The sequence below is a fragment of the Dendrobates tinctorius genome, unplaced genomic scaffold (assembly GCF_039654945.1).
Source record: "Dendrobates tinctorius isolate UK_male_01 unplaced genomic scaffold, ASM3965494v1 ptg000016l, whole genome shotgun sequence".
NCBI lineage: Eukaryota > Metazoa > Chordata > Amphibia > Anura > Dendrobatidae > Dendrobates > Dendrobates tinctorius.
The window spans coordinates 18,851,385-18,871,375 of NW_027361684.1; the positions used below are offsets into that span (position 1 = coordinate 18,851,385).

The following is a 19,991-nucleotide window of genomic DNA, read 5'->3' on the forward strand; positions in this document are numbered from 1 at the left end:
TTATTTTGGGCCATGGCTTATCATTGAGTCAAATGTAATAAGTGCCTCTCTTGGTTATGAATCTTTTGTACAAGATTTAGGCATTATCTGAATTGTTTTATCCCATCGTTTTGCCTTATGGCTGTTTGCTTTTTTGTGGGACATTAATATGACCACCTAATGCCATGTGTGTTCTAAATTATTTTTAACCTCTTTCTTTGGGACACAGGGTCCTCTATAGAGCAGGTTTGATCTCTGTTTAGTAGTAGGGGTCCCTTATATATTGGGTAGAAGGGACCACTAGTGGCTGTAGGGTTTGTCAGGGCCCCCAGGGATAGCCATCGTGAGCGGGGGCGCCACAACGTTCCCCCCTAGAGTGCCAACCTCCGCGGCTAGGCAGGGTACAGCTCAGCAACGAATTAGGGACTCGAAGGTGTCACCGCAGTGTGGGCTTTGTTTGAACACTTTTGTTTATTTTCATTTTCTGTCACATTTTTTCTGGTGTATACCACACTCGTGGTTTTTAAATAATAAAGTATCATTTTTAGGGAATAAATATATGAGTTTAATTGATGTATGACCGGACCTTGATGGAGGAGATCTTTCCTTCTTGGTAGGAGAACGGGTTACTCGTCCGCCAGCTTTCTGAGCAGGGGAAACCAACTTCTTCCTGGCCAGTAGGGAACTACCAATATGACGCTGGCTCCGTCCTCGCAGATTTTCCTGAGGACTCGTGGAATGAGGGCTAGGGGCGGGAAGGCATACAACAGGCCCCTGCTCCAGGATTGTGATAAGGCATCTATTCCTGCCGGATTTCCCAGGGGGTTCTGGGAATAAAAGGTCCTGAGTTTTGCGTTCCCTTTGTCCGCGAACAGGTCTACTGTTGGTTGTCCCCAACGGTCGCACAGGCTGCTGAACACCTCGTCGTTGAGCTCCCAGTCTGTTGCAGTTATCCTTCTCCTGCTGAGGAAGTCCGCGATCTGGATCCAGGAGCCCTCCAGATGCACGGCCGAGATTGAGAGGACCTCTTTCTCTGCCCATCTGAAAATCTGATCTGATAAGGCCGGGAGTATTGGATGTCTTGGTCCGCCTTGGTGACGGAGAAAGGCCACTGTTGTCGTGTTGTCCGACAGAATTTTGACGTGTTTGTTCTTCACGTGAGACCCGGCAACGAGCAGCACTTTCCAGACCGCCTGTAATTCTCTGATGTTGAAGGATCTTCTGCTGTCCTCCGGACTCCATCGCCCCTGGTAGTACTTTCCTGCGACGTGTCCGCCCCAGCCGAATAGGCTTTCATCCGTTGTCACTACCACCTCTGGGGTCTGAACCCAAGAGACACCCGTCTTTAGGCTTCTCGGCACGGTAGACCATGGTAGAGATCTTCTGGCCCGGCGGGTTAACGGTATCTTGCTGTCCAGTGAGGACTGTTTTCTGCCCCAGGACCCTAGGACCGTGTGTTGCAGGTCACGGGAGTGGAACTGACTCCATCTGACACAAGAAATGCAAGTAGTCATCAGCCCCAGGACTCTCATTGCGTCTCTGACCGATACCCAACTCTTTGAGAACTGACGAATTTTCTTCGGTATCGAGGTCTGCTTTTCGGTTGGTAGATAAGACACTCTCCTTTCTGAGTCTAACATGACCCCCAAGTATTTTATTCTGGGTTTGGGCATAAGATCTGACTTTGACCAATTTACGACCCATCCTAAATTCTGCAGCGTGGAGATTGAGGATTGACAGTTGACCCTGAGCTGGGTTACTGAATCGGCTATAATCAGGAAGTCGTCTAAATACAGGACCACCGTGATGTTTCGGGCCCTTAGGTGGGCCACTACCTCTATCATATTTTTGTGAAGACCCTCGGGGCTGATGCTAGGCAGCGAAATTGATAGTGGTATATTGTGCCGTCTCTTTCGACCGCGAACCTGAGGTATCTTTGGTGATCCGGGTGGATAGGGACATGGTAATACGTGGTTTTTTTAGATCTAACGTGCACATTACCACGCCCTTCCCTAGAAGAGGAATCGTAGATTTTATCGATTCCATTTTGAAGCGCCTGTAAGTTACCCATTTGTTTAGGGGTTTGAGGTTTATTATAGTTCGGGTTTCCCCCGAAGGTTTTTTTTTAATCGCGAAGAGGCTCGAGTAGTGCCCTCTGCCTTCCTCATGAGTGGGAACCGGAGTCACCGCTTCTATGTCTAGGCGATCTTGAATGTCCAACCACATGGGGGAAGCTGAACTGAGGCAAGAACTGGTTACTAAAAATCTGTTCGGGGGCAGGGAGTTGAACTCTATTTTGTACCCGAGATGACCTGTAATACCCAGGGGCTGGAGGTGACTTTCCGCCATTCTCCCGAGAATTTGAGCAATCACCCCCCTACTCTGGTGGCGTCATTTCTTCCGGGATCTGGACCCTGGGCCGGAAAAGATGTTATCTCTGTACCTATTTCTACCCTCGCCTCCTTTGGGGTAGCTCCATCGACCCGATTTCCCCCTGTAGTCCGTTCTCTGGTTGTAACGGGGTCTACGAAAGGGATGGTATCTTTCACGTTTCTCTTCTGGGAACCCCTTTTTTTCGTCTGACGCCTTCTCTAAGATGTCGTCGAGTACGGGCCCAAAGACCCTGCCCCCAGAGAAGGGAATTGAGCACAGTTTATTTTTTGACTGCATTTCGCCCGTCCAACTCTTAAGCCAGATAGCTCTTCTGGCCGTGTTGGATAAGGCCTGGCTTCTGGCCGTGAATCTAATTGATTCTGCTGAGGCGTCGGCCAAAAACCCCGTAGCTAACTTAAGTAAAGGAAGGGACTTCAGGATGGTTTCCCTCGGGGTTCTGACAGGTGCTCCTCCAGGTCATCTATCCATAGATGCATGGAGCGTGCAACCGATGTCGCGGCTATATTCGTTTTTATGACCGCAGCTGAGCTTTCCCAAGCCTTCTTTAAGAGCCCATCTGCTTTCTGATCTAGGGGTTCCTTCAAACTTGAGGAATCCTCGAACGGAATTGCCATCTTTTTTGATACTTTTGCTACGGGGATGTCTATCTTAGGGACTTCCTCCCAGACTTTGACCTCCTCAGGGTCAAACGGCAGACGCAATCTGAAGTCTCTAGGGATAGTTAACCTTTTCTCCGCCTCCTCCCATTCCTCCAGTATCATCGCCCGTATGTGGGCATTTACTGGGTAGACCATCGAAGTTTGGGAGCGTAACCCTCCGAACATCTCGTCCTGTATCGAAAGGGAAGGAGGGGGTTCCTGAATCTGCATAGTCTGCCGCACCGCCCCCAATAGTTCGTCTGTATCCCCCGACGAAAACAGGTATTTCCTTCCCCTTTCTGGGTGCTCTCTGATCTCTTCTTCCTCTGCGTCTGACTCGGATATAATGTCTTCGGATGACGTATCCGACTCCCTCTGTCTTTTCCTGGATAACTGGGGATTCGGCTGTGGGGTCTGGGGAGTGGCTAGACCAGATACTGAGGCATGTACTTCCTCCCCGATTATCGCTCTCATGTTAGACATGAAGGTAGCCTGTTCCTCCCCCACTACACGCCTTGCACAGGCGTCACAGAGGGTCTTTTGCCACGTGTCCTTCAGCTTCTTAGCGCAAACCGGACACTTTTTATCTTTCCGTTTAGGTTCCTTTCTCTCAGAGGTTGAGGCTCCCCCCTAGAACATACAAAATACGGGGTTCTGAGGGGTCAATCATTACGGGGTCTGCAGTGACCTCTTTCAGAGGTTACTCACGTGACCCTGGCTGTCTCCTCCCACCTCAGTCTTAGCCTGGTCCTCCATCTTCTTGTAGTGATGGAAACCGCCGCTGCTGCCACTGTGGAAATACACATCCATAAGCTATGACGGGCCTCCTGGCTCTCTGCACCTGGCCCTTCTGGAGTAGAGCCTGCGTACCACTGTGCTGCTGCCGACCTGCTCCTCCGGACGCCTGCCCACCTCCCTGGTGGGCCTATACCGCTGCTGTGTGTGGTACTGACCGGTCGCTGTCGAAGGCCTTAGTGGCGCCGTGACCGGACGTGACGCGTCCCAGCCGATGACACGACCGGAAGTGACGTGCTCCCGCCGGCGACGCGCTCCCCGACCTGCGCCACACGCCCTGCGACGCGCTCCCCGGGCTGCGCGTCCTCCTCCGGTGGGGCGGCTTCCCCCGGTCCGTGATGCGCGCCTGTTACCTCCGGTCCGCCTCTCCTCCAGCACGAACTCTCCGGGACAGGCAGGGAAGGCCCTGTAGCTGCCGGTGGACCGCTTGTGGGCATGGAAGACTCCCCAGAGGCGGCTGCAGTGGTGGCGTCCAGGGTCGAGAGCCCCCGTCAGGAGGAAGCGACCCGGCATCCGGGAGCAGCGCTACACCGGAGTAGCTGAGGGACCCTCTGTCGGGTGTCAGCTGCAGATATCTCCAGGTAGGAAGGGAAAAGGCTGTGCCCCCCCGATCCTGACCATCTACAAGGAACTCTCGGATACTCTCGTCGTTCCTACCTGCAGTGGGACAGGAAAATCACTTAGGGATGGTAGGGGGAGGATCCTTTTAAACTCTCGTGGTTTCCTGTCCCACTACGGATGAGAAGGACGTCCTCCAGGGTGCTGTCAGGTGGTGACCTGGAAATACATTTAGCAGATGACTAGTAAGGAAGTCATCAACTGTTAAGAAATTAAAGTATCAACCAATAAAAAAAACAAAAAAAAACCCACAACTTTTGACATTTAACAGCGTCATTTGCCTTTATGACTCGCACTCACTTTATCTGCGAGAGGTGAAGATGGCCTATAGACTGGCGTGGCAGTGTACAGCCAGTTTTCACATGTGGGGTTTTCCATTTTAAGAAAAGTGGACCCCAAATACATTTTAAAATGTAACATGAGATAGCAGATACTTGCCCTCCACGGTATAGCTCCAGCTCTCCACTCTGGTCTCTGTGTTCTGGCTGCAGCAATGAGGTTTTTTTGACAACTGACAACACCGCTGCAGCCAATCCCTGAATTGAGCACCTTTGCCAATGTAGATGGCACAAGCCGCCGAGTTCAGCAATAGCCTGAAGCAGTGATGCACACAGTCAACATGTCATCACTGCTGCAGATAACACACTGAGACCGGAGCAGGGGATAAGACCCATTGCTGGACCGGGGGAGGAGAGTACCTGCTAGATTTGTTTCTTATGTATATAAAAGTGTTTGGAGCCCACTTACCTTACAGAGAAAAGCTCCTTTAATCTAAGCCATCAATGTGGATCCCAGAGCTCAGATTCCCATCAAAGCCAATTTGTCCAGCGCATAGTTTTATACAGCTGATATAAGCCATAATGGTGACATTTGGCTTTTTTTTTTCCTTTTCTGTGATCTAAAATTGTGTGCTGAGATTTTACAGCAAGCAAAGTAGTGCAATCACATTTAACCCCTTCATGACCCAGCCTAGTTTCACCTTAAATGACCTGGCCATTTTTTGCAATTCTGACCAGTGTCCCTTTATGAGGTAACAACTCTGGAACGCTTCAACGCATCCTAGCGATTCTGAGATTGTTTTTACGTGACATATTGGGCTTCATGTTAGTGGTAAATTTAGGTCGATAATTTTTGCGTTTATTTGTGAAAAATCAGAAATTTGGCGAAAACTTTGCAATTTTCAAATTTTGAATTTTTATTCTGTTAAACTATAGAGTTATGTGACACAAAATAGTTACTAAATAACATTTCCCACATGTCTACTTTACATCAGCACAATTTTGGAAGCAAAATATTTTTTTGTTAGGAAGTTATAAGGGTTAAAAGTTGACCAGTGATTTCTCATTTTTACAACAAAATTTACAAAACCCATTTTTTTTAGGGACCACCTCACATTTGAAGTCACTTTGAGGGGTCTACATGGCAGAAAATACCCAAAATTGACACCATTCTAAAAACTGAACCCCTCAAGCTACTCAAAACCACATTCAAGAAGATTATTAACCCTTCAGGTGTTTCACAGCAGCTAAAGCAATGTGGAAGGAAAAAATGGACATTTTAATTTTTCCAACACAAATTTTCTTTCAGCATCAATTTTTTTCATTTTCACATGGGCAACAGGATAAAATGGATCCTAAAATGTGTTGGGCAATTTCCCCTGAGTACACAGATACCTCATATGTGGTCATAAACCACTGTTTGGGCGCACGGCAGGGCTCAGAAGGGAAGGAGCGCCATTTGACTTTTTGAATGGAAAATATGCTGGAATATTTAGCGCTTGCCATGTCACGTTTGGAGAGTCGCTGTGTGCCTAAACACTGGAGCTCCCCCAAAAGTGACCCCATTTTGGAAACTAGACCCCCAAGGAACTTATCTAGATGCATAGTGATCACTTTGAACCCCCAGGTGCTTCTCAAATTGATCAGTAAAAAAAAAAAAAAAAGTACTTTTTTTTCACAAAAATTATCTTTTAGCCTCAATTTTTTCATTTTTGCATGGGCAACAGGATAAAATGGATCCTAAAATTTGTTGGGCAATTTCTCCTGAGTACTCCGATACCTCATATGTGGTCATAAACCACTGTTTGAGTGCACGGCAGGGCCCGGAAGGGAAGGAGCGCCATTTGACTTTTTGAATGGAAAATTAGCTCCAATCGTTATCGGACACCATGTCGCGTTTGGAGAGCCCCTGTGTGCCTAAACATTGGAGCTCCCCCACAAGTGACACCATTTTGGAAACCAGACCCCGTAAAGAACTTATCTAGATGTGTAGTGAGCACTTTGAACCCCCAAGTGCTTCACAAAAGTTTATAACATAGAGCAGTGAAAATAAAAAATCATTTTTTTTCCTCAAAAATGATTTTTTATTTTCACAAGGGTAACAGGAGAAATTGGACCACAAAAGTTGTCCAGATTGTCCCGAGTACGCTGGTACCCCATATGTGGGGGGGGCCACTGTTTGGGTGCACGGCAGGGCGCAGAAGGGAATGAGCGCCATTTGACTTTTTGAAAAGAAAATTAGCTCCAATCGTTAGCGGACACCACGTCGTGTTTGGAGATCCCCTGTGTGCGTAAACTTTGGAGCTCCCCCACAAATGACCCCAGTTTGGAAACTAGACCCCCTAAGGAACTTATCTAGATGCATAGTGAGCACTTTGAACCCCCAGGTGATTCACAGAAGTTTATAATGCAGAGCAGTGAAAATAAAAAATCTTTTTTTTTCCCTAAAAAAAAATTTTTTAGTCGGCAACTTTTTATTTTCACAAGGGTACTAGGATAAATTGGACCCCAAAAGTTGTTGTCCAGTCTGTCCTGAGTACGCTGGTACCCCATATGTGGGGGGGGGGGGGGGGGGGGGGGGGAGGGGGAACCACTGTTTGGGCACACGTTGGGGCTCAGCAGGGAAGTAGTGACATTTTGAAATGCTGACTTTGATGGAATGGTCTGCGGGCGTGATGTTACATTTGCTGAGCCCCTGTGTGCCTAAACAGTAGAAACCCCCCACAAGTGACCCTATTTTGGAAACTAGACCCCCCAAGGAACTTATCTAGATGTGTGGTGAGCACCTTGAACCCCCAAGTGCTTCACAGAAGTTTATAACGTAGAGCTGTGAAAGTAAAAAATCATTTTTTCCCCCTCAAAAAAAAATGGTTTTTAGCCCGCTATTTTTTTTTTCACAAGGGTAACAGGATAAATTGGACCCCAAAAGTTGTTGTCCAGTTTGTCCTGAGTACGCCGATACCCCATATGTGGGGGATGACCACTGTATGGGCCCATGTCAGGGCTCGGAAGGGAAGTGGTGACGTTTTGGTATGCAGACTTGATGGAATGGTCTGCGGGCATCATGTTACATTTGCAGAGCCCTTGATGTACCTAAACTGTGGAAACCCCCCACAAATGACCCCATTTTGGAAACTAGACCCCATAAGGAACTTGCCTAGATGTGTGGTGAGCACGTTGAACCCTGTAGTGCTTCACAGAAGATTGTAACGCAGAGCCATGAAAATAAAAAATCTTTTTTCCCCCTCAAAAAAAATTATTTTTAGCCCGCAATTTTTTTTTTCACAAGGGTAACAGGAGAAATTGGACCCCAAAAGTTGTTGTCCAGTTTGTCCTGAGTACGCCGATACCCCATATGTGTAGGGGAACCATTGTTTGGGCACACGTCAGGGCTCGGAATGGAAGTAGTGACGTTTTGAAATGCAGACTTTGATGGAATAGTCTGCGGTCGTCATTACGTTTGCAGAGCCCCTGATGTGCCTAAACAGTGGAAACCCCCCACAAGTGACCCCATTTTGGAAACTAGACCTTCCAAGGAACTTATGTAGATGTATGGTGAGCACTTTCAACCCCCAAGTGCTTCACAGAGGTTTATAATGCAGAGACGTGAAAATGAAAAAAAACTTTTTTTCCACAAAAATAATTTTTTAGCCCCCAATTTTTTATTTTCCCAAGGGTAACAGGAGAAATTAGTCAACAAAAGTTGTTGTGCAATTTTTCCTGAGTACGCTGATAACCCATATGTGGGGGTAAACCACTGTTTGGGCACACGTCGGGGCTTGGAAGGGAGGGAGCACCGTTTGACTTTTTGAACGCAAAATTGGCTGGAATCAATGGTTGCACCATATCGCGTTTGGAGACCCCCTGATGTGCCTAAACAGTGGAAACCCCTCAATTCTAACTCCAACCCTAACCCCAACACACCCCTAACCACAACCCTAACCCCAACACATCCTTAACCCTAATCCTAACCCCAACACACCCCTAACCCCAACCCTAACCATAACACTAACCACAAGCCTAACCCTAATTCTAACCCCAACCCTCTTTCCAACCCCAACCCTCTTTCCAACCCCAACCCTCTTTCCAACCCCAACCCTCTTTCCAACCCCAACCCTCTTTCCAACCCCAACCCTCTTTCCAACCCCAACCCTCTTTCCAACCCCAACCCTCTTTCCAACCCCAACCCTCTTTCCAACCCCAACCCTCTTTCCAACCCCAACCCTCTTTCCAACCCTAACCCTCTTTCCAACCCTAACCCTCTTTCCAACCCTAACCCTCTTTCCAACCCTAACCCTCTTTCCAACCCTAACGGAAAAATAAAAATATTTTCTTTATTTTATTAGTTATGCCTACCTATGGGGGTGATAATCGGGGGGTTCATTTACTTTTTATTTCATTTTGATCACTGTGAGAGTGATCAAAATGAAATAATGGAATCTGCAGCCGGCAGATTCGGGCGGGCGCACTGCGCATGCGCCCGCCATTTTCCAAGATGGCGGCGCCCATGAACCGGACCCGCCGGACACCGGGAGCGACAGGGGGCGGTGAGAGTGGGTGAGGGGGTTATCGGAAACTGGCGGGGAGCGGAGGGAATGGGAGGGGGGACAGATGATGACAGCGGCGGCAGATCGCCGCTGTCATTCAGTGGCGGGGGGGCGAATCGGTGTCTCCAGCCATGGCCGATGCTACAGCAGCATTGGCCATGGCTGGATTGTAATATTTCATCAATTTTCATTAATGAAATATTACTATCGCTCTGATTGGCTGTTTCACTTTTAACAGCCAATCAGAGCGATCGTAGCCACGTGGGGGCGAAGTGACGCCCCCTGTGGTGAATACAAAGCCCCCTGTATCTGCGGGTCTTGTGACCTTTCATTGACCCTGGTCACCCGACCCGCAGGGGGGCTTTGAATTCATGACACAGGGTATGCTTCATAGGCCGGATTGGCACCGACTTTCATGACGCATACGCTGTGTCACAGGTCGGGAACCGGTTAAAGGGCAATTGCCAGCAGGATTGTATGGAGTAACCTAAAGACAGTGTCAAGTCTGTGCAGTTATAGTGATTAAAATGATACCTGGGTTGATTAAATCCGTCTTGTGGTTGTTGTGTAATCTGTATTTGTAGTTTTCAAGTAATGATATCCTTGTGCTCCGGGGTGGCGTGTGTGTGTGTGTGTGTGTGTGTGTGTGTGTGTGTGTGTGTGTGTGTGTGTGTGTGTGTGTGAAAATCTCCATGTGATGCTCTGCTTAACTATTCATCTGAATGGCTTCTGACAGATCACTGAATCCCCTCACTGACCTGACTCATAGTATACATACGGAAAATAATATGTATTGGAACAAAAAAAAAATAAAATATCACATTCAGCAGGCCCCGGCTCCTGCGCTGCAGCGTGATTGCATCTTATAATTTGCATTAAGTTGTTTTATGTAGCAATATACATTTATTCTGGGGAAAAAAAAAAACACTTCCGGTGCCATTTAGCTAGAGGAAAAAAAAAAAAAAATTGTCTCCACCAAGATGGCACCTGCGCAGTATCGCCGATAGTTGCTTATGCGTCGGCACCTTTTTGAAGATTTTTTCTTTTCAGAATTAATGTATATCACTACATAAAACAATTTAATGCATATTATAAATGTGATCATGCTGCAGCGCAGGCTCCTGTCTGCTGAATGTGATTTTTTTTCTTCAATACATATTATATTCAGTATATAAAATAGGGGGCAGGTCACTGAGGGATCAGTGAACTGTCATAAACCCATACAGATGTAGACCTAAGCAGAGCGCCACATGAAGCCCCCCCCACCCCCCCAAAAAGCTGCACCGGGGCACTAGCATATCATTAATTACACAAAAATCACAAGACTGATTTAATCAACGAAGGTATCATTTTAATCAGTATAATGGCGCTGACCTGACACTGTCTGTAGGTTACTGTGCACAATCCTGCTGACAAGCTCCCTTTAAGATTGGCAGTAGATATGGCATAACAGAACAAAGTTTTGCATATACGACAACAAGGAGACAAAAAAGAAAAATCTCAGATACCTGTTAGCCCAATCTGGTGGCCAAAAATTGTGGAGCACAGGTGTGTTATATTTCGAGAATATCCTCCAAAAGGCTTCAGTGGATCCAATGTTAGGGTAACAGCTACAGAAATGTTTATGGGTCCGGTGTCCTCTAAAGCTTGTGGTGTCTGTGTAGAGGAGCGGCCCTGACCACTGGTGACTGTACTCTCCGGTGGCGTGGTATCATTCAAGAGATGCTTCAATGTCTCATTCTCAGATATACAAAAGTCCAGGTTATTAAACCTCAGGAGAAACGTGTTCCAGTCCTGCGGACAGTAAGGCAAGTATTCATACATCAGATAGGAAAGTCAGTATATTAATGTGCTAAAGGGATGGTCCGGGACTTGAATATTGATAACCTAGCGAAGGTCATCAATAACAGATCGGTGAGAGTCTGACCCCTGCCACCCCCATGCACAGTGTACGCAGCCAAAACATCACAGCTCCTTACACTTTGTAGGCTGTTCTCCGATACTGCAAGTCGAATCCTATACATTTTGCTGGAACCTGTGCTGCAGTACCTAATAACGGCCACTAAACAGTGTATGGCGCTGTGATGATCTGGCTTCAAACAATGTATTTCCGGCAGCACAAGGTATCAATATTAGTCCTGGACAGTCCCTTTAATTCTTTAAAGGAAAGGTGCCGCAATTTTATATAATTTGCAAAAAAAGAGTAAGTAACAAAACATGTTGTTTCAGCAAATGTTGTACTAACTAGAATTTATGGTTTGTTTGTAATAATGTTTTAATGTAGCCACTGGGCGCTGCCATCTTGATTTGCAGATCTGTGGAGGACTCATACTGTCTGCAAATATCCCTGGACATAGGAGACTGCGGTCGGTTCCCGACCCCACCATGCAGCCTCATTAGCAGTGAACTGGGCACGCCCCTGTGGGCTGCACCATTCACTGCTGTAGGTGTGGCTGGGCGCCATTTTACTGTAGCCCAGTGCTATCTGCTGAGCTCCACTTTCTGCACCGTGCTTCCTGCTCCAGCTCCACTGTCCTCCTGCTCTGTCTCCCCCTCCTAACACACAGCCCCAGTGATCTCCGGTAATCTGACACCTTTGCTTTTTATGAGAGATTTTATGGCTGTCTGAGGAGGACAGTGACATATACAGCCCATAGTCTAGTGTATAATTGGGGGGGGCTGGAAGTTTCACCAGTGTGGGCATATCTGTAATACTGTCTCCTGTGATACTGCCTGCTGAGCCGTGTATCTAATCCTCTCCTGTGTGATACTGACTGCTGAACCGTGTATCTAATCCTCTCCTGTGTGATACTGACTGCTGAACCGTCTATCTAATCCTCTCCTGTGTGATACTGTCTGCTGAGCCGTGTATCTAATTCTCTGCCGTGTGATACTGCTCTCCTGAAATACTCTGTGCTGCTGTCACCCTGCTGGTTTTATGTGTGATCTACATGGTGGTATTGTGTATGATCTATATGGCTGCATTGTGTGTGAAGTATATGGCGGTATTATTTGTGATCTGCTAAAAGGGGACCCATTCTAGGGTGGTTCTGGCTGAGCACCTGCACCCGGGTCTGGGGTAATAGTTAGGTGCAGTCAGGGGAGGGCTGGTGAGGCAGCTGAAGAGAGGGGTCTCATTTTTATCGTTACTGTATGGCTCCATTCCCCCCCAGCGTCACCCCGGACTGCGCCTGTCGCCTCGCTTTCATACATCGCCAGGACAGAATCTGAGGAGGGGAATGGGGTCTTTGCATGCAAAGTCTGGATCATAACAGGCCATCAATCAGCAGAAATGTTTCCTGGATTTCTGTGTTGCTGTCTCCCTGCTCCTCCACCATATATCTCCCTCTGTGCCCCCCATAGACCAGCGCACTGCTCTCCTGAAATACTCTGTGCTGCTGTCACCCTGCTCCTCCCCCATATATCTCCCTCTGTGCCCCCATAGACCACCGCACTGCTCTCCTGAAATACTCTGTGCTGCTGTCACCCTGCTCCTCCCCCATATATCTCCCTCTGTGCCCCCATAGACCACCGCACTGCTCTCCTGAAATACTCTGTGCTGCTGTCACCCTGCTCCTCCCCCATATATCTCCCTCTGTGCCCCCCCATAGACCAGCGCACTGCTCTCCTGAAATACTGTGTGCTGCTGTCACTCTGCTCCCTCTACCATATATCTCTCTGTGTGCCCCCCATAGACCAGCACACTGCTCTCCTGAAATACTCTGTGCTGCTGTCACCCTGCTCCCAGAATCCTTGCTGCCTGCCATCCTCGGTGACCGAAGACCCCATTCCTCTCCTCAGATCCTGTCCTGGCGATGTGTGAAAGCGAGGCGACAGGGGCCTGATATATGGAGGAAGGAGCAGGGTGACAGCAGCACAGAGTGTTTCAGGAGAGCAGTGTGCTGGTCTATGGGGGGGGGGTCACAGAGGGAGACGTATGGGGGAAGGAACAGGGCGACAGCAGCACAGAGCATTTCAGGAGAGCAGTGTGCTGGTCTGTGGGGGGCACCCTGTTCGGTGCCAGGGATTGTACATAGAGCGCTGTGTTTTATACACATGGATGGACCGTCTTCTTGTCTGCTCCACAGAAATCCAGGAAACATTTCTGCTGATTGGTGACCTGTTCTGATCCAGACTTTACATGAAAAGACAGTCAGTATAACTTTGCAGGCCCCATCAAAATGGCTGCTCACTGTGTTCCTAGATGTCATCCTCTCTTTTCCCTTAGCAAACACCCAGAAGGGGAGGAGAGGAGTGACACCACACCCATGTCAGCAGATTCCGCCCATACAGTGTCCATTTTAGGGCATGATCATATATCAAAATCAAACATCGTGGACACTATGCCCATAATTACTGCAGGACAGTAATGTGAGCTAGTTGTACAGTACACTAGGTTTTTGTGCCAAATTTCAGTATCTGCTCCCCCTAGTGTTAACAAGTGGAAATGCCAAACTTTTTAAAATTATTTTTCATATAAATAAAAATATATATAAATATATATATAAATAAAATGTATATAAATAAATAAAATAAATAAATAAATAAAATATATATAAATAAAAATGAAAAAAGCATATATAGAATGGGAGGAATAGGGCTAAGTGACAGCACATGTGAAAAAGACTTGGGTATACTAATAGATCACAGACTGAATATGAGTCAACAGTGTGATGCAGCAGCAAAAAAGGCAAATGCAATTCTAGGATGTATTAACAGAAGCATACAGTCTAGATCACGTGAAGTCATTATTTCCCTCTACTCCTCTTTGGTCAGACCTCATCTGGAATATTGTGTCCAATTTTGGGCACCACATTTTAAAAAAGACATCAACAAACTGGAGCAAGTTCAGAAAAGAGCGACCAGAATGGTGACCGGTCTGCAAACCCTGTCTTATGAGGAAAGGTTGCAGGATTTGGGAAGGTTTAGTTTGCAAAAGAGAAGACTGAGAGGAGACTTAATAGCTGTCTACAAATATCTAAAGGGCTGTCACATTGTAGAAGGATCAACTTTATTCTCATTTGCACAAGGAAAGACTAGAAGCAATGGGATGAAGCTGAATGGGAGGAAACACAGATTAGATATTAGAAAAAACTTTTTGACAGTTAGAGTGATCAATGAGTGGAACAGGCTGCCACGAGAAGTGGTGAGTTCTCCTTCAATGGAAGTCTTCAAACAGAGGCTGGACAGACATCTAACTGGGATGATTTAGCGAATCCTGCTTTGAGCAGGGGGTTGGACCAGATGGCCCAGGAGGTCCCTTCCAACTCTACGATTCTATAATTCTATGATTCTATGATTTACAAAATTAAAAACAAATGATAATATTTTTTAAGAAAATGTAAACATTAATTCTTTTTTTTGGGGATGGCACCTTCCCTTTAACTAATGGGGTAGAAAATACAGATATGCCTTAAGATGGAAGCATAATAATTATTTGTATTGCTGCCTTCCATTGTACTGTTATTATTTCTCCGGCTACCCAGTTCTCCATGGCAGTGGAAGGCTTCTTTATGCTCCATCTGAAATTATCCTTCCCACTGAATTCTCCTATTTCTTTTTTGGCAGCGATCCTGTGGAGCGTATCAGCTCACTTCTTTACTTTATAAGCCATGCTTGTAGCCCAGTGATCTATAGGTAAACCATTCTCATAGATGTCTTATATTTTCATAAAGGATGCAAATCAGCTCTCCTCAAGAAGGAAGAGAATGTTCTAATCTGACATTAGCCCACCCATTCTTCTGTGCTTCAAGGTTCTTGTCAACCCTCCCCTCCCCCACAATTACCAGAAAACAGGGTAACTGGTTGGATGAGAGGACAAGAGTTTTTTTTTTAATAATATAAGAGGAAATTCAACACATGAAGATTTAGCTACAAAATCCATGAAACCTACTTAAATTTTAGATCAATTTAAAAGTATGATTTCTAGCAAAACGTTGTACCTCGGTCATCTCCGGTGACTTAATTTCCTTCATCTTGAAGAAGTAGCCAAGTGTGAGGAAAGCTATGGCCATACCACTGACGCTGACCATAAAGACCACCAGAGGAGGCCGACTACTGATGTAGGACTTCAGGTTCTCCAGGGGATGCAGGTTCAGCAACATTGTGATGCAGAAGCCCTGTGAATGGAAAGAACAGTCGGTATCACAGGACTGTCTACTGCTCAGAGCATGAAATGAAGACATCTTTGACATCTTTTATGAGACAATACGGGATGTGTAATTGGGACTCCAAAATCAAATATGAAATTGCTTATGTTAAAGGGGTTGTCCGGGCTTTTCACATAATCTCAGTACATATCTGGGCTGCAGAATTATGACAATAAGTAATTTACTTTCTATCACTAGTTTGCACGGTTTTCTACATATTCTGAATAGAACGTCCAAGGGGGGGGGGGGGGGGGGTGTTATGGCATTGAAATGAGAACTGGTCGTAACCTCCTACTCTACTCCAAACATGCCCTCTATAGCAACAACCCCACCCTCCTTAGCTACAGGCCCTCCCCGACCACATGAAGAAGCCCTCATCACACAGTAACGAATCCTCCCCCTCTAGCAGCCTCACTGCAGAGAGCAGAACCACCCAGCTGCTCCTCCCCCAGACACACGCTGAACAGTGATCTATGGAAAGTGAAACTAGTGAGGAGGGAAAATCGTCCTGTACTCTGGGACAGGCTGCTCCCATCAGTATTTGTGTCATTAGAGACACAGTGCTCACACATACACTGCACCAAATCTGCTGCTGTGTGAAGACATCAGTGACACAGAGCTGTCTCATTCACACAGCAGAGGCTTTGTCACACAACGGATTACATCAGTGACTGCCATCCCCTGTGCAGATTAGAAGCTGCAGACCCCCATCACTGGCCATCACACAGTCTGTTCTCACTGCTGCCAGCAGCCTGGGACAGTGAGGGAAGGAATTACTGCTAATGAGTTATGTATTGTAATTATGGAGTGGCCCAGAATACAGGACGATTTTCCCTCCTCACTAGTTTCACTTTCCATAGACCACTGTTCAGCGTGTGTCTGGGGGAAGAGCAGCTGGGTGGTTCTGCTCTCTGCACTGAGGCTGCTAGATGGGAAGAATTCGTTACTGTGTGATGAGGGCTGCTTCATGTGGACGAGGAGGGCCTGTAGCTATGGAGGGTGGGGTTGTTGCTATAGAGGGCATGTTTGGAGTAGAGTAGGAGGTTACGACTAGTTCTCATTTCAATTCCATAACACACCCCCCCTTGGACGTTCTGTTCAGAATATCTAGAAAACCGTGCAAACTAGTGACAGAAAGTAAATTACTTATTGTCATAATTCTGCAGCCCAGATATGTACTGAGATTATGTGATAAGCCCGGACAACCCCTTTAAAGCATTTAGTCTCTGTGACTTGACAAATCAGAGAGATGGCGGTCCATCTCGCTATGACCAAGATGGATTAGAGCCATTTTTTTTGCAGCATGGATGAGAAGTTCAGGAGTCAGGGTGGAGAAAGATACAGATTTCCTCATAAAGATACAGTACAAAGTTTCTTATATTCGTTTGTACTAGTGAGCTATGGAAGTTTGTTGAAATAACAGAAACCATTTAACACCTAATTGTGTTCTCTCCATCTTCAGGATGTGGATGTACTGTACCTTTCTCCTGCAAAATAATGGACACCTGCCAATGTAAACCTTCACGTTCCTAAAACAACAGGTGAAAGGAACAAAGAAAGGTTTTAACCAGGAACTGGAAGTTCAGACCAGCTCACCCGGGCACTAATCACTACCACGTCGAAGATAACCGGATTTTTTTTTTATATTTATAGAGTGCTGACAAAAGCACCTATTTTCTCATTTGTGCACCCTTTAAACCCAATAAAGTTTGTAAACACAACATTAAATACCACTCCAGCGGGGTTTTTTTTTTTTTTTTTTATTGCAGCGCTACTAACCTAAGTTCCCAGCACTTAAGGCCCCGTCTCACATAACGAGATAGTTAGCGAGATCGCTGAAACGTCACAGATTTTGTGACCCAACAGCGACCTTGACAGCGATCTCGCTACGTGTGACACATAGCGGCGACCGACCCCCACCGCTGGATATCGCTGATCGTGCTCGAACATCCTGGGCCATTTTTTGATCGTTGGAGTCCTGCTGGCCAGCGAGCAACGCTGTGTTTGACGCCGACGAGCGACTTCGTTGGCGACGCAGAACTCAGGGATGCAGGCGCAAGTCGTCAGAATCGCTGCTGTGTGACAAGGTCCCAACGACCGCCGAGGTTGTTATACGGATCGTTGCTGCGTCACTGAGTATATCTGTCTGTTTTACAGCTTACTAGTTAGCGACGTACCAGCGATCCTTATCAGGTTGGATCGCTGTCGGGATCGCTGGAGCATCGCTAAGTGTAACGGTACCCTTAAGCCCCCGTCACACAACGATTTCCCTAGCGAGATCGCTGCTGAGTCAAAAGTTTTGTGACGCAACAGTGATCTCACCAGCGAGATCGCTGTGCGTGACAGCTATCAGCGACCGCCCCCCCTGCCGGTATTGCTGATCGCTGTGGAAACCTCTGGACATTTTTGGGGTCACTGGTCTCCCGCTGGCCAGCACGCATCGCTGCGTGTGACAGGCGGGAGACCAGCGAGCAGGAGCTGGTAACTAAGGTAAACGCAGGGCTTCTAAGAGGCGCGCTGCACCTAGAAACCCAATGTGTACCTTAGTTACCAGCGCGCTGATGAAGGGAGCTGGTAACCAAGGTACACATTGGGTTTCTGTGTGACACACGCCCCTTAGAAACCTGATGTGTTCCTTAGTTACCAGCTCCCTGCATCAGCGCGCTGGTAACTAAAGTACACAGCGACGCCGCGCGGTCATCGTCGCTGGTGCTGATCGCTGGTGAAGCTGTCAGGTTTGACAGCTCACCAGTGATCATGTAGCGACTCACCAGCGATCCTGACATGTTGATATCGTTGTCGGGATCGCTGGAACGTCGCTAAGTGTAACGGTACCATTAGTCTCATACGTATCAGCCGCCGCCTTCATCTTTTATCAGCGCACCTCCAGCCAGTCTCCAGCACTTTATGACCTGCCGGATGGCTACAGTATTTGGTGGGCAATCCGGAAGTCACAATTCAATGAAAGTCTATGACCGGCAGGACGAAGGTCTCATAGACTTGCACTGAGAGGTTGTGACCGCTACCTCTGACTTTCGATCAGTCACAAGTCGCGGTCACAAGATGACGGCACTGGATTGAAGAGCTGAAGACGGCTAACACTAGGGCCAGGGAACTTAGATCAGTAGCAACACTTCAGTGCCGAAACAGAAAAAATAAAGTGCTGGAGTGGGGTTTTAAAACTGTTTCGCCAACATCGCCCCTTCCCATATAGTAATGTTATGCGAGTGGCACTCATGCTATTGCATTGGTAGATGTTAGATCGGCAGGCGCTGTGCACCTATCCAATTCATTAGCATGAGACTCATGGATGATACCATCCTGGCAAGAATCTGCTAATGCAATGCCATCATCAGTGCTGATAACCACATATTATGATGCACGTGCTCTATCAGGACTTTATACTATAAATGGGGCAAAACTATAGCTCTGTAAGCATCTTACAACATACAAAATGCTCCTACAGGTACTGTCTTTCAGAGATATTTTCTTGAACTGCATTGCTTTGAAAAGTAAATAACTTGGTGATGGATTCCTTATTGAGGACCCCATACTATGCAAAGCCTCTGGGACTCCATGTGTAGCCATACAAGCCTCCATGAGCATAATGTCAAACATACAAACTTCACATATTTAGAGAGGAGACATGGTATATATACCCCTCTCTAAATTTGATATGTGAGAATGGTTCAGTGCTGACATACTTGTAACCTCCAAAAGACCGTTAAAAGGAATAGCCTGCCAAAGAAAAATAAAAAGGTGGTCTTCATGAGAGACAACCCTTCTCCAGTATCCACCTGCCGGGTTACCAGTGGTGCAGGCATACAGCTAATTTTGAAAGGAAAAGCCAGAGTTAGCAAGGTATTTGCAGAGGAAATTAGTATTACACAAGTGCCCCAGAACAGGAGATACCCATACACAACAGATCTCGCTTATAGAGGGAAGACCAGGGAAGAACGTCAACAATTTTTGACAACTTGTTTGAAGGTCCAGAAGAAATAAAGCATGATCTGTTAACAAAAATCTAAGCTGAACAGTTCTTAATGTGGATTTGTAGCAATTCATTTATTGTAAGAGACAAAGAATTCAGAAAAACTGATGCACTGAAAATAAAACTTAAGGTGTGTATACATCGGATATGACAGAAGAGGGCTAGTTTAGCTGGATAACCATGTAGTCAACCAGCCTCCGTCACTAGCAACACATTACGTGTTGACACATGAAACACTCTCCTGTGTTGGACACAAACCAAAGGAACCGGGAGCGAAGAACAATCCGAGATGGCAACTTGTGAAGAACCATGCGAGAAACAGTACACAAATATCACTGATAACATGCTGATAGCAAGGCACGGAGCTAAGGCCTCTTTCACACTTCCGTTTTTGACCATCAGTCAAAATCCGCCAGGTTTTGAAAAAAACAGATCTGCCATTTTTTTTTGCGGATCCGTTTTTTCCCCATTGAGTTGCATTACTGGCGGATCTTGACAGATGGCCATCCGTTGGATCCGTTTTTGTGAGGATCCGACAAAGCTTTTTTGTCCGCCGGCATGCTTGGACGGACCTTGCAACTTTTTTTTGCTGTTGGATCCGC

General features: G+C 46.7%; 1 protein-coding gene across 4 annotated transcripts in view; it reads right to left on the bottom strand.

The window, feature by feature from the left end:
- LOC141080379 (transmembrane protein 248) overlaps nucleotides 1–19,991 on the bottom strand; it is a 45,546-nt gene that overhangs the window by 12,981 nt on the left and 12,574 nt on the right. For all 4 annotated transcript variants that reach the window (XM_073565542.1, XM_073565541.1, XM_073565540.1 and 1 more), the window contains exons 2-3: nucleotides 15,192–15,368; nucleotides 10,758–11,043 (exon numbers count right to left, since the gene is read on the bottom strand). In XM_073565542.1, the coding sequence (XP_073421643.1) occupies nucleotides 10,758–11,043; nucleotides 15,192–15,353 (448 nt within the window). In that variant the 5' untranslated portion in view covers nucleotides 15,354–15,368. The remainder of the gene's footprint in view (nucleotides 1–10,757; nucleotides 11,044–15,191; nucleotides 15,369–19,991) is intronic.